The following is a 15,486-nucleotide window of genomic DNA, read 5'->3' as shown; positions in this document are numbered from 1 at the left end:
ACTGTTGCCTCATTTTGGGTTTACCTGTTTCTAAGAGCATACATGGATGAACACAGCAGCCCTGTTTCTGTGCTAGTAGCCTGTTAAACTGCAGTTACTGTGTTAACATGTGTTTGACACCCTGTTTTTCTATTGAAGCCTGGTAATTGTTGTATTGTTGGGCTAATATTTGTCTCCTTCTGTTGATGGAAAGTGCTTAACTTCACTGTATTTTTCTGCTAATTGAGTAAGTGATGGTTTACATGAGGGGGGAAACTAACTCTTCTGCAACATTTGTAGAGTTTCCTTCTAGTTTTAATTTACATTATCACAGTAATCTTTTTTTTTTCTTTTTTTTTCCTTCTTCCCCTTTCTTTGTTTCATTTCTGAAGCAAGTTTGTCCTAAGAAAATGTGCTTAGTGTCTTTGAGCTCCTTAGGTACACAATAATCAGTGAATAAATAACTTACTTACAGAAGAAGAGGTTTTCTTATGGTATTGACCTGAAATGAACACCTCAAGATTAGGAAGTGCTGCAAATGTTTTTATTATCTCCTTTCCTCATGATCTTTTCCAATTTTGGTAGCTCTGAAACAGATAAACATTAAAACTTTCTGGTGTTTACCTGAAATATATCTGGTTCTGAGTGTCCTGAGGTTTCAGGGTGACATCAGACATCCTGATGTCTTTGGGAACTGATTAAGGTTAAGTTCCACTTACATTCCTCATTGCTTTTAATTAATTGTATAGGTCAATTATGATGCATAGCATGGCAGCAGAATATAAAACTGTGTTGGCCTTCTGCAAAGCATAGAGCACTGGGGCATGTACAACAGCTAATTCAGATGAAAGCAGCGTGTACTGCAGTGCTGGTTTTGGGGTGTGAAGTTAATAGGTGTAGCTTTCCCCACTTGCACTGATTGCTGCACTGCGTGCTCTCATGTTGGGAAAGAACTCAATTATTTGAGTCATGATCCAATTGTGAGGCCATAACAACTTCCATGTATATAAATTCCACATAAATACTTTAATAACAATACAATCCTGTGAATATTCCCAGAGTAGCATGGATTCTGCTTATGGCAATCAAAAGAAGGGTGAATAGAGGGTGAATTTACTGTTGGCATGCATAATCAAAGGAGCAGCATATTAAAAATGTGTTCTTCAAGATATTTTAATTTTCTTAGAGCCATAACCATTTGAAAATATTTTAGTATTTTATTTTCAGCCTTCATACACCGTACTTCATTTATACTTCATTATAATGGTATGTGAAGCAGGGTTGCATACTGTTCTTAGGGGTGGAACTCAACTGTCTCTACCTTTGTAGTGTTAGCACAGTGATTCTGGCTTTTGCCAGCTAACACTTTTCCAGGCATTTCTTGGGCACATTTTGTAAGATAACACGATGAGCAGCCTGCAAGTGATTATCTTGGCTTGAAGAATAAGACAATTTAATATCATTGAGTGTACCATTCTCAGCCACTTGGTTCATACTGCTAGGAAACCTTCCCAGGCATTTAGTTTACTAGTACAGACATAGCCTCTTAAGTAGGAGAGAATACTCATTAATTTAACTGGATTGGAGCCAGAGTGCTCAGTCATTTGTATAATCAAATTCTAAAGAGAGGTAATAATATCTTAATTTATATTTTAGTATTACTGATTGCTCATTAATATGTAATCAGTCAATCCTTTACATTTCTGAGTCAACTTTTACATGAATTTATTGCTCACTAAGGAGTGCTGCAGGCAGGATTCCATATAAAAGTCCTGACATTGACAGTTCTGGATTCACAAAGTGGGTATCTGTTTCAAACCTGTCTTTCAGTTCCATCTGAACTCAGTAGAATTTTGGGACAATCAGTGTTAAACTGAATGGACAAAAAAATGGCAGATGGGCTTCAGTGTAAATAAATATATAGCCTAGGGAAATTAGGGATGCATAATTTAATCCATACTTACATAATACAAAAAAACCCCAGAATTGTCACTTAAAACTCGAGAACTGCTCTTAAGTCATTAGCAGCAGTCCCAAAGCTAACAAAACACTGCCCATCATCGGAAAAGATAGCAAGGACAAAATAGGAAGCTCATTTTTGTGGCTGATTTGCTCTGTGTAAAAGCCTGACGTGCACCATCTCATGCAATGGGTGTGGTTCTGGCCTCTGTCAGAAAGGATGTAAAAAGTTAGAAAGGGGCACCGGAAATGCAAAAAAGATGAAGGAGCTGCCTCATAAGGAGAAACTGGACAGGTTGAGACTCTTGCATCTGTACAGGATAGTCCGAGAGGGATGTGATCGAGGTTACAGGATCACTAGATCCCATCATACCTGAACTAGGAGGCAGTCACTGAAACTGCTGGGGAGCTGATTCAGCAACTCCATCTGCAGTGGACTGCAGATAGTGGCTGTAGTTGCATGATCTCCATTTATTGCACCTTCTACTGCCACTGTGTGAATCAAAGTCTTGGGCTTAGAGGGACCACTGGTCTGATCAAACTTGGTGTTACGTTGTTAATGTAATTCTGGCGAGGTATGTGTTTTGTAAGGGAAGTTATTTGTATTTGTGTGCGTCTGAATATACAGTCCCCCATTCAGGGATGGATCATGCTATTTCCATTTCTTTTTTTGAATGTGTTTTAAAGTTCTTTAAGCTTTTTCTGCTGCCTTCAGATTGGATTGTGTTTTCTTACTACCTTTAGTTTCCTTTACAAATTTTCTAGCCTTCCTGATTTCTAGTCAGTATGGATTGATAAGTTTCCTTTTTTTATTTTTTTTTTTTTTCCTGTTTGTTATACAAAGCTTGTAGAGCTTCTCTTTGTCAGTAAGATACCTATGTACCTGTCCCACTAGAGTGGGAGATGTGAGGTGTTTATTTCTCCACTGCCTACCAAGGAAACTTGGAGAAATAGCTGAGACTAAACCCCTAACTTTCAGGCTGGCTAATGAAATGAATTTGTCTCAACTACATAAAATGCCACCTAGCATTATACTAGGGGGAAGATTCTGTAATCTTGGTCTATATTTTGCATTCTTTTTCTATGTATCCTTTGCAGATTGCTGTCAAATATGGCACTAAAGTCAAGAGGCCTTTGGTTTGGTACACTTCTACCTTTATTGGTGGATAGTTGTCTGTGATGTCCGCTATGTCAAATCATGAAGAATTTTGTCGTGGTTTAAACCCAGCTGTTAACTCAGAACCATGCAGCCACTCGCTCACTCCCTGCCTCCCCTTCCTCCCCTTGCTTCCAGGGATGTGTAATTGCTAAAAAATGCTTCTATTATATACCTCCCAAAGTACAGGGGTGGTGACCACACTGGGAACGCAAGCCAGATCAATTTCATGATCAATGAGTCTATTGTATTACAAGTCATTACCATAAAGTAGTGAAACAAGAACCTTAGCCCAGGCTCCCAGGTGATAAACACTAACACAGCAAATACCAGCTGTAAGTAAGGTATGACATGCTGAAACTCTGAGATCAAGAGCAACAACTTTGAGAGCCAACAAATCAGCATTGTGACGAGTGACTATTAATCTGAAACAATGAATACTTATCACAAATACAGTTAGACACACTCTGGTCAGATCTGTCGTTATCTCAATCCTTCGTGCCCCACGTTGGGCACCACAATATTCCAGAGATTTAACATAGCGGCATAAGAAGGTAACATGAAAAATATTTTAAATATCAAAAAGTCACTACTGTCATTGTGTAATTACTTTTCAAGTTTTTCCTGAGGTTTTGCAATTACTTACTAAACACAGTTATTATCATAGAAAATGTTCTTAAAGTTTACTCCCATAAGGACACTTTCCACACTCTCATATGTCTCTCAGTTCAACTAACTTCAGCCTAGAGAGCTTTATTATTTCATTTTTGACTCCAAGATCAAGCACATGTTCTACAATGGATATTACTTCTACAATGATAGAATTTCAAATAAAGGTAGCCAACATGTTGACTCGCATTTAAAATATAACCATGCCAATCTAAGTCCATCTGAGCCACTTCAGTCTTAGTAGCTTTATCCACTTGTTGGTTGTTCTGGTGTTCCTCAGTGGCCCAGCGGGTACATGGGCAACTACATGGCATACCTTCACCACTAGGTTCTGCACCCGATAAGATGCAGATAATTCTGCACCTGATACCAACAAGCGATATCTTGCCACAGTGCAGCAGCCCAGATGGATTTACCTCTGCGTTGCCAAAAGAATTGAGAAAAATGCATTGGCAATATCAATTGTGGCATACCACTTGGCTGCCTTTGACTCCAGAAAAACATCTGAGCACCATAGCTGGCAGGATTTGAACCTGCACAGGGAAACCGCAGTGGATTTCTAGTCCATTGCCTTCACCACTTGGCCACAACTACCTGCTGCTAAAAGAATATATCTGATTTGTTGAAGTTTGAGAAGTAAACTCCTGCTCTCTTCACTTTGACACAATTCAGTTCACCTGTGACACGGTGAATTTCTATTTCTGCAGTATTGTCTTTTTGACACTCTCTTTTAAGTACTTTTAAACCTTCTTGTCTGTTCCAATTAATCCTGTCTGAAGAAATTGGCCATACTGTATAGAGATCCCCATTTATAGTGTTGCGCTGAGACAAAGCCTTCACTTTTTCACTGGTTGTGCAGCCCACCATATATCTCTGGTATTTTATTTATTTTATTTATCTCTGGTATTTATTAGGCTGCCAAGAAGATCATTTCGAGTTTCCTTCTCTTCAGTTCCTCCCCAAATCCTTCAAGTCTTCTATAATTGGTTTCAGTGTATACCACCTTCATCTGAAAGATGACAGATGACTTACTTCATATTCTCCATTCAAACTTTCTGTTAGATTTCCAACTTTTGGTCTATGGAGACTTAATTTCCTTCATTGTCCCCATTTCTTTCCAGCTCTGACTTCCTGATTTCATTAAGACTCTTTAGACTGCAGTTTTGACGATCATAGGGCCACTAAAAAGGACTTTACAAAAGGCATTCAAACTTTTGAAACCCTCAAGGCAGATGGATCTCTCTTGAAACCTTGTGATTTATTCTGCAGAAGAAGCAGAATAAGCAGGCCTCTGGAGTAGAAGCAGGGGTTAGTCACTGTAAGAGAAAACCAAATCCAAATAGTTCTTTTAATGAGCACAGGAGGCTTAATGTATGTCTTCATTGTTTGAGATAACACGCTTTTACTTCTGAGTAGATCATGTAGCTTTGACTGGCTGTTACTGAGAAGTAGTTCGTTTTCTGGGCAGTATTTATGAGAAGGAAAGTGAAGATATTTTATATATTAATTTATGCATTAGATTTATTTAATTTCTTTCTAGTGTTTATTTAATTTCAGGTGTAGCAGCCTGAAGAGAGAAAGAATTAAAACATTTGACAGTCTTTTATGGTAATCTCAATTCATAAATATCCAAAGCAAGAAAGGTCACTTTTAAAGCAATACAATAAACTTATTACAAGCTGATACTTTAGAGATTTTTGAGGAAATACCTTCTCACTATACTGCCTGTATTGGATAAGTATCCAGTGGTGGTATCAGTACCTGTATAACCCACACAGCCTGATGGAATGCACCTTTAGGGCAAGCCACGAATCTGTTCTGAATGTGAAGCTATATTCAGAAAGTAGATCTTCAACTGGCAGAGTGGATTACTTCCATTCTTCCAGTAGGAATATATAGCATAAGATAAAAAATATTTGTGTTTTCTGGTAAAATTTCCTAATTGAGTCTGAATTTGATCCTTGTTGGAAAAAAAAGGAAAATTATTGATTTTAGGATTTGCCAGTAATTAATTAGACCAAGAAGTCATACACCTTCATCTTCTCTCACTTCAGAGGAAATGATTTCTTTCTGACTCATACAGTCAAGTGACAGTTGCTTGAGATTTTATGGAGTAATAATCCAGAGGACATCTCTTAGCTCAGTGGTGATCAGTTTATATTCTGAAACTTGTTACTGATTAATTGGTCATAAAATTATCCAGCTTTGAAAATTAGGTAGAGGAAATATGTGACTGTCCAGTTACAGTAACAACAGAGGGCAACAGATCTTGAGTTGTCATAAATCTGTAACTGAGGCTGAGCTGTGACAAATTACACAAGTTCAGTTGCTGTATCCCTATGGTAGATTGTCCTCCTAACTTGTCTCCCCTTGCTCCTGTGTAGCTGAACAGTGTGTAACAGATGTTGCTTTGAGCAAAGACACAACCTTTTCAACAGTTCTTGAAAAAAACTGCTTCAAAATTTCCTTTGGTCTTGGGTTTCTGCAGGATGGGAGCCTTGGAAGGCATTTGGCTTCTTTTCCCTGTAGTTCCTTCATACCTGGTCTCCATTAATACTGTGTGGTACAGTGGGAAATCTATCTCATATGAATGACATAGCTGTACAGCTGTGCTGCCTCCAGACCACATTTCTCCTTGAAATCATGATACAGAGAGGCCTAAATCTGATGGTGGAGCATTGATTTGTTCAGGTGTTGCACTCAGGAAATGTTATCGCCATGTACACTGAAATTATAGAACCAGCAAGGCTGGAAAAGGCCTTCCTGATGCTGCTGGGGCCATAGGAACTGCACCATCAGGCAAACTGTGCCACGTTCACTACACAGTGTGTGCGACAAAACGACAGGTCTCGTTTCATAGGTCTCAAAGTCTACCTAAAACAAATCAGGGAATTCTCTTTAAACCAATGCCAGAACCAAAGTATCATTTCAAAATAATAATCTGGCAAGTTTAGACTATTTAGAGTTTATTGACTAGAAATGGCTTGGTTTAAGCCAAAACCTTCAGTCATGTGTGAACTTGCTCTATTTATTCTATTAGATGAGTAGTGCTTATTACTTTCAACTGTTGATCTCCTGAACTTGGACATGAGCTCTGTAGACATGTGATTGAGTCTTTGCTATTAGAGGCTAAAGTTCTTTTCTCAGATTCACACCATCAAGATACTTATTTTTTGTAATGTTTGAGAATGCCATCTGTGACCTAACAGGGATGTTTTATCTGTTTCATTCTTCAAGCTTTGGAGGAGCTCAGATCAATGAGATCAGTACTTGAATTGTGGCACACATTTTATTAGTAACAGTGCTTCAGCTTGGTTCGTGAAGGCAGTGATGGCAAAGAGACTGCCTGTTCCAGTGCAAATTCTGTTTCCCCTGAAGCCATTCTAATATTCCCTTTACATCACACAGGAAAGTACAACTAATAGAAAAGAGGTCAGAGTTAGACGAAGTAGGTGAATCAACCTGCCTTGCATCAGATTTCTGGGTATGCCTCATGGACACAGATAGGTGTCAGTGGCTGGTTCATGCAGATTTGCTGACAATTTCAGTTGACCTTAAGAGGTGAATAGTTCCCTTTTATTTGCAAGAACACAGCTGAGGAAAATTACTTTTTTAGCAGCTCCTTTGCTACAGTTGTGCTTCGAAGTATTCTGTAGAGCTGTCTTAAACGTTCAGCGTTGCTGGCTTCAGTCAGATTTTCTATGAACATGTGCATGTGTCTGTGTGTATATAAATATTTCCATTAATTTTCATTTTTCAATAATGTCATCTTCAAATGTAAGAGCAAAGAATGAGGCTGTGACTGCTTCCACAGTGTGTATATTGTATAAATAAGCCATTTAGCCCAAATTCAGCCCTCAGTTACAGTGGAGCTACTGTGTTAGATGAAACTGTCACTTGTGTTTGGATCCTTTAGGTCTTCTCAACTCCATAATAGTTTTAATCCACTGATCAGTGTTTGAAGGCACCCCCCATCATTTTCAGTGTGACTCTGGCATGATCATCTGAGAGTTTGCAAAAGCTTTTCCAGTGGATCTGAGCCAAGATCTGTTTTCATTTACACGTACATGCCTTGTTAATGTCAGTTGCTTTGCAAAGATCAAATCACTGTCTAGGTTACTATAAGTAAGTTCTTCACAAGGAGTGAGCTGGACCTCTGGAGTTCAATGAATATTTGGGATATAGTTTGTTTTCACTTATTGTAAAAGCTGATACTGAAGCATGCTGGAATCTGAATGAATTGGTCTAGGTTCCTACCTTGTGTTTGTCATTTTTCTGTTATGTATAGGAGAAATGGGGGACAAAGGACAGAAAGGCAGCATGGGACGGCATGGAAAAATTGGTCCTATTGGTTCAAAAGGTATGCTCAGTTCAATTTTGTTTTCTCCATTTGTGTTTCAGATGAATAATCTAGTCTTATGTTTGAGAAAAGCTTAGGGGCTTGAACAATGGTTCGTGAGTCTCAGAGTTTATCAGCCAGGGAGTTTCTCTGGTGTACTCAGACACATGACTGGTATCTCTCAGCCAGTTACCTTTCCCTCTGAGAGCAGTGTATTTAGCCTTATAGCAGGGTAAGAATCCTGGTTTAAGGTTAAATAAAGAACTTCATGCACTATTGTGCAAGTGTGGCAGTTAAGAGCAGCACATGAGAAGATGCTCTGTGTTTTGACAGACTTTCAAGTGCCAATTCTAATTCTAAATTCTAGTCTTGCCTACCCCATAGGCTTCCTATGTGACTTTGATTAAGTGATTTTGACCAATGTTTACTTAAACATCTAGATTATGAATCTAGACTTAGGCACCGGTGTAACATGTCCAGCCCTGTTCCCTCTACAGCATCTGAGCTTACTGGTTCTGTGAAGTTCATGAATGTCAAAAAATGGATATTGGTACATATTCTTTGTGTTTAAGTTTCATAGCTTTGGCTGGACAGGAAAATTTGTATTTTTGTTTGGGCATATTTCTACTTTTCATATTTGAATGTTACTAGAGAAAAAATAAACCAGTGCTAATGAACTGTTGACCAAAAAAGCTGCTTTAAATTTATATTCTTTTTTATGTCTTTAGGTGAAAAAGGAGACATAGGTGACATAGGACCACCAGGTCCTAATGGTGACCCAGGTAAGCCGTGTAACACCTTGTGTATGTGAAAGATTTTACAAGATGCATGCATCATCACAAAAACACATGCCAGTTTGCATATTGGGGGTGATAACGAATAGCTTTTGAATAGGCACTGTAATATTTCAGTGTAATATTTTCACATTACTTAAAATTATTGAAGCTGCAGTAGTTGCTGGACATGTAGTATATTTGTCAAAACAATGTCTCAGCTCCTCAGAGCTGTGATCACTCCAGAAGACTAGCAGGACCTGAAGTGCAACTGTCCATATCATTCATGACCAGTGCAAAGGGACATCTCTGCATTTCCCACTCTGGCTTGCAGCCAACACAAAGGAGCAAGTGGAAAGCTCCTGCCCTCCACAGATTATTGTTATAGGAGCAGGAGACTGGCAGGAATACAGATCTTTCAGAGAAAAAGGTGAAAGCCTGGCATAAGAAGCGTAAGCCTTACAAAAGTGGCAGATTCAGGTTTTACTCAATTCTTCCCTTCCTGGCAGGAGCACTAGAGGTGCACCAAGTACTTTTCTCATGTGAATATAATTTGTTACTCTAATTCTTGAGCCAGACCGCCATATGCCTAGTCATTAAGCATAGTTTTGCAGTGTAAGTACACTGCTTAGACTGACTTAGATACCTAAGCTGAGTATTTGGGTAGTCAAATGCAGATTTGAATAAATACACAGAGAACTAGATTGATCCTTATTTTGAGATTTGAGTTCATAGCTGTAACGATTATCCTTTTAGCGTTCTCATTCAGATCATCTTTGTCAAACCAATGTAAATTTGGATTAATAGATTGTTATTACTGTAAGGTTTTGGATGTGAAGGTGTTACAACTCTCTTCTTTTTAAAACAGCCAAAGCAAACCAACAAATCAGGAGTCCTACCAATTTTGTAACGTGACTTTATTAAACTGTTCAGAATTGTATAGGAGACACTTAAGTAAACTGTGTTTCAGTGCTGAGAGAGGACAGAGTTCTTATAATTTAGTATTGAAAGAGAGATCCAGCCAGATGGCTGTTTTGGGGTTGGCTAAAGGTAAACGTGAGCTTTCTGCATTCTGAGAATGATTCAGCGCATGAACTATTTAGGCCCCAAATAATTTCTTAAAGTACATGCATTTCACATTTGCATAAGGTGATCTTGGTGCATCCTGTTACAAACCAAGCAGAATACCACTCTCCACAATTTAATGCAGACTTCATAGATAGATAATCTATGTTTTGGTTTGTTTTTTTTTTTGGTTTTTTTTGGTTGGTTGGTTTGTTTTTGCTTTGGTCATTGTTTTAGTGTTTTTTTAGGGAATATCCATCTGTTTTTAGGTTAGCTGTAATCATTCAGGGCTGAGGCTTCATGGGAAATGAACTGAGCTGTTCTGGATAGGCCTAGGCATCTCTGAGAACCATACAATGATGCAGGGTAGTGAAGGTTCTACATTTCTGTCTGCTAGTTGCCAGACAGCTCTTTCCAGAGCTGCCAGGCTGGGCCTTTTTCTATAATTGTTTAGATAATTATTGTGGTTAGCTAGCTTTTTAATTTTGGTGTATCTATGTCTCTTCACAGGCATCCCCTGTGAGTGCAGCCAGCTAAGGAAGGCTATTGGTGAGATGGATATCCAAGTGGCCCAGCTGACAACAGAACTAAAATTCATAAAAAATGGTAGGTTAATTTGATATGAACATTTTCTTTTTTCGTTACCTCATTTTACCGGTGTGATTGCTCGTAGAGAGCGTCACCGTTCCGCACCTGATCTGTGAAGCTATTTTGGGGTGTGCAGTAACTTGGTTTATAGAAATGCGAGTGCTCACTTTTCAGCACTGCCCTCCCCCGCAGCTGTTGCTGGTGTGCGTGAGACAGATAATAAGATATATCTGCTGGTGAAGGAAGAGAAAAGATACAAGGAAGCCCAGCTCTACTGCCATGGAAGAGGAGGGACGCTGAGCATGCCCAAGGATGAGACTGCCAACAATCTGATCGCCTCATACATCAACCAGGCTGGGCTCACCAGAGTTTTCATTGGGATTAACGACTTAGAGAAAGAGGGAAATTTTGTCTATTCTGACCGATCACCCATGCAGACCTTCAACAAATGGCGCAGTGGGGAGCCCAACAATGCCTATGACGAGGAGGACTGTGTGGAGATGGTGGCGTCTGGAGGGTGGAATGATGTTGCGTGTCATATTACCATGTATTTTGTGTGTGAATTTGACAAGGAAAATGTGTAAGCTTGTCTGCTCTTTCTTTATTTCAAGAAAAGATTTTAAGCCGATTGTCCAAGTTACTCCATGTTTATAAAGTACAAATGATATTTTGCAAGTATGTAGCGTCAACGTTGTACAGCTGTAAATACAATTTAGGTATTTCAAATATCAGTATTTACCCTTCAGAAGGGAAGAGCAATGATGAGACATAGCTTGGTTTTTCTGTAGGAAATATATGTATTTAGATAAAAATGTGGTTTGGGGCCAGATTCTGCCGTCACAACAGTTAACGTATGTGACTGGGTGACTGTAAGGGAAGGCGGAATTTGGCCTCTAGTTGTCAGAATGATTATTTCTGAAGAAGTAGATTCCTGATATTCTTTTATCTTAGCAAAATTTGTAGCTATAAATGTTAATTGCTTGTAGTGCTACAGGGATATTTCCGTAACAAGGCAACTATTTTGTATACTCCAGTTAATAACTACAAATATTACTGTAAGGTTTTGGATGTGAAGGTGTCACAACTCTCTTCTTTTTAAAACAGCCAAAGCAAACCAACAAATCAGGAGTCCTACCAATTTTATAACATGACTTTATTAAACTGTTCACAGTTGTATAGGAGACACTTAAGTAAACTGTGTTTCAGTGCTGAGAGAGGACAGAGTTCTTATAATTTAGTATTGAAAGAGAGATCCAGCCAGATGGCTGTTTTGGGGTTGGCTAAAGGTAAATGTGAGATTTTGGTTTTCTGCATTCTGTAACTGAGAATGATTCAGCGCATGAACTATTTAGGCCCCAAATAATTCTTAAAGTACATGCATTTCACATTCGCATAAGGTGATCTTGGTGTATCTTGTTACAAACCAAACAGAATACCACTCTCCACAATTTAATGCAGACTTCATAAATAGATAACGAATTGTCAGATTGTAAGGTTGACCCCCTGAAAAGCAGCAAAAGTTTCCAAGATTTTCCTCACTGTGTATATAGCAGTAATAACTAACTTTGCACAAATGATTTTTGTACCACATTTACAATTGCATGTGATGGGAAAATGTGATGTGCATTAAAATAAAACCCAACAACATAATTTCACAAAGGAAATACTTTGGATCTTCCTAGGAGCCAGTTGCATGACGTCTTATCTTCCTGTCAGGAATAGAAAGATTGCTTCAGAATCTCTGACTGTGTTTCCTCAGCAGTACCTTGCAGAGTGTTTTAAGTTGATTTTTAAGGAGGAACGATCCTTTGTATAACATAGTAATCAAAATACGTATCTGATCATTATCAGAGATTAGTCTACAACATATCCACAGAGGATGTGGCATGTGGTTCCAGAGATTTCCCTGTAGCAAAGCAAGACCAACTCGTATCAACTCTGCAGTGCTGTGGTATATAAATAATGACCACACAATTCTATTCATATCCACAGAATCTGAAAATACTTGATGCAATGCTGTTATTTTATACCTAAGAAAACAAACCATTTTGATTGCTGTATTTGCTCTGTGAATTTGAATCCATTATATATATAATTTTATATATATAATGGATATTATTAATATTATTTTTGAAGATCAGTAGCAAATTCCTCTGTTATTTGAATATCAGCCTGGCTCCAGAGCAGTAGTTCTAAGAAGTGAGCATTCATTTGATTGCTTTTGCTTTCTTTGCTATAAAAGTAGGTATCAGTCCTGTATGTTAGGCATTCTTCCAACTGTATATTGAAATCTATTAAATAATGCGAATATGGTTCTACAATAATATTCAAAGACTCTTTACAGATTTTGCAGGAAGCTAAGAATTTCATGGTATGAGTTGTTTGTTTAGAATAGTGCCTTTTGAATATCATGATTGTTTCCTGCCTGCTGTAGAAATCCTCAGAAGCCATTTAAATCTCCAACATACTTTTGTTGAATCATTGTAGCTGTATTAAAACAGACCACACCTGAATTACAGATACCTGGAGCTCCCTCATTATGTATGTGCTGAAGTTGCTAACTTTATTGTTCACCCAGGTTTTGAAAGTCTCTATTGTAATGTTTGATTTCCTCAGAAACATGAAAAGAGGCCTTTTGAGAAGGTGGGAAGCTTTTTCAGATGCCAAATACTCCCATGTTTATAAAGATTGATTTGACATGTAGAGCATTTAAGCAGTCTCAATTCCTGTTAAAATTTAAGATTAAAAATAAAGGCAATGGAGAAAACATTTATTTCCCCCAGCTCTTGTGTTCTTTGGGATATATTTTTGCAGCTCTTGATACACAAGACAGAAAGGAAATTGTGTTGTCACACTTGCAAGCAGTCCCTATTTCACCATTTGGGCAAGTAGAACAAGGCTATTGTGTAAGATCTTTAGCTCTCTGTCCTGCAAGGAGCAAAGACTGCACGTCTTACATTTACCCATGCAAGGAACTGCGTAAGAAATGATGGAGGGATTGGAAATGAATGAGCCCTTCATTTATTTCACCCTCCGGTTGCTGATCCCCACAAGTGGACGCTTGCTGGGGGCAGAAATCAATGTTGCATGTAGTGCTCAGCCCGGGCAGAGCCTGCTGACATGCATGGTAAGATTTCCACTGCTCTCAGATGAATTGTTTAAAGGGGAAAAAAAAAAAATCAAATGATACTTTAGCTTTACTTGGTGTATTTTCCATGTGTATTAAGACCTGCATTGTAACGTCATTAAGCATGTCGTTTAGCTTTATGGAAACCTTTGGAGCATGTCTGTCTGGCAAACATATGCTGAGGTTTCCCAGGCTGTTCATGCATGCTTTAATTTTGATGGATGATTTTTCCTCATAAATATTTCGCTATAGCCCTTATTTTATTCATAATTAAGAGGCATGTTGCTGCATTTTAAGAAGGCAACAATAACAGATTATTATTTTTTATAATATAGTCACCCTTTCATGCTTTTGAATAACTTCTTCACATAAAATGCATATTTCATTCAACTGTATTCCTCATTTTAGCTTCTAGGGCTATGTTGTTGTGTTACTGATGTCAGGGCCAGATATGCAGCCCCTTTCTAGGAGATGACTTGGCACAGGTAAAGTATTTAGCTGGCTCCAAGGGGAGCTCCACTGTCGGGAAGAGCCTTGCATCCGTGTAGATCTCCTGACAGAGCAGTGGACAATATCCGAGTCTGATAACAACCTGGATTTGCCATTCTGCATCCTGGATCCTTGTTTGAAGGTGCTGCTTCCACCTGCCTTGTTATCCTGCTCAGCTCCTGGTTTACCATCCTTCATGGACCTACTGTTCTCACTGTGCCCTGACAGCTGACATGATTATCCCTGAAAATACAGTTTTGTGACAGGTTGTAGGTTAGCAGCAGAGCTTCTCCCTGGCTGTAAGTGTTAAACTATCTTATGTCAAAGAGAAGAGCTGTAGAAAAGTAGTATTTAAACATGGGATATAGAGCATCCTTATGCATATAATTAAAACTGAGTGCTTTGTTTTTCATAAGCTCAGGAAATGGCAGTTCAAATGTGCATTACAAAATAGGAGCTGGTTGGACTTCTTCTGTTACAGTTTTTGATGAAAATTGAAATAAGGTGAAATTAAAAAAAAAATTGACTGTAAAATATAATGAAGGTCCAGAATGAACAAAGACACTCTGAAGTAGATGCTTTTCAAGATGTTTCTTTTTGGAATTTTTCAGAATTTCATTTCTGGGTTCTGACGCTTCATTTTGACCCGTAACGGGTTTTCATTTTCATATTATTGCCGATGTGTTTTACTCTGTATCAGTAACAGTGTTCAGTATAATACTTGAAATATTTTACTTTAAGGTTTAATTTCTAATAGGAACAAGTTACATTTTGAAGAGTTCTGTTCTGTGGAATTTGGCATCTGAATGGTTTCTCCTTCTGGCACTACTGTGACGCTGTAAACATTCTGAATACAAAGCAATTGATAGTTAAACCAACATTAAGTAAAAGATATTCTTACTGATTATGAAAATGAGTTCTTTAAGTATTATGCCGTATACCTAGCAGTTTATGCACTGTTACAAATGTCCAATCATTAAATAAGATAAAGCATTTTTAAATATGAAAATTGTACAAATATATTTTCATCCTGAATTGAAATGAAAGATATCAAAGTAACCAATTACCATTAAAGTGGAAATTCAGGATTTCGTCTGGGTCTATATCCAGATTTAGCTTTTATGGGAAACTCCGTGGCTTGTGATGCTGGTGGCTGAAGCAAATTCTGGAGAACAAAATTAGCTTCTAATGCAACACTGATTATGTATGACTCTACCCCTCTCACTTTCTGGACTGTCCCCCTTAGCCTTTCTTTTCAAGCATTCTGCTCACTTACCTCTGTGTATAAATGTGTGCATGAGTTTGTCCCAAGGGTCAATTCCTTTTCACTGAGCATTCTGGT

At 38.3% G+C, this 15,486-nt stretch overlaps 1 protein-coding gene and 1 non-coding gene across 5 annotated transcripts in view; one reads left to right on the top strand and one right to left on the bottom strand.

Annotated features, from left to right (window-relative positions):
- COLEC11 (collectin subfamily member 11) overlaps window positions 1-13,297 on the top strand; it is a 37,477-nt gene extending 24,180 nt beyond the window's left edge. For 3 of the 4 annotated variants that reach the window (XM_062634567.1, XM_062634566.1, XM_062634568.1), the window contains 4 exons: window positions 8,052-8,123; window positions 8,831-8,884; window positions 10,451-10,546; window positions 10,703-13,297. In XM_062634567.1, the coding sequence (XP_062490551.1) occupies window positions 8,052-8,123; window positions 8,831-8,884; window positions 10,451-10,546; window positions 10,703-11,112 (632 nt within the window). In that variant the 3' untranslated portion in view covers window positions 11,113-13,297. The remainder of the gene's footprint in view (window positions 1-8,051; window positions 8,124-8,830; window positions 8,885-10,450; window positions 10,547-10,702) is intronic. The other variant, XM_062634570.1, reaches the window with a different exon arrangement.
- Window positions 4,276-4,357, bottom strand: TRNAS-AGA (transfer RNA serine (anticodon AGA)). Its single transcript has one exon. It is a non-coding gene; the product is annotated as a tRNA-Ser (tRNA).
- Window positions 13,298-15,486: the final 2,189 nt, after the last annotated feature.

The sequence above is a fragment of the Pezoporus occidentalis genome, unplaced genomic scaffold (assembly GCF_034315485.1).
Source record: "Pezoporus occidentalis ecotype Australia unplaced genomic scaffold, CSIRO_AGI_Poc_V1 ctg43, whole genome shotgun sequence".
Taxonomy (NCBI): Eukaryota; Metazoa; Chordata; class Aves; order Psittaciformes; family Psittacidae; genus Pezoporus; species Pezoporus occidentalis.
Note: the sequence above shows the minus strand (reverse complement) of the source record. Positions and strands in the feature narration are given on the sequence as shown.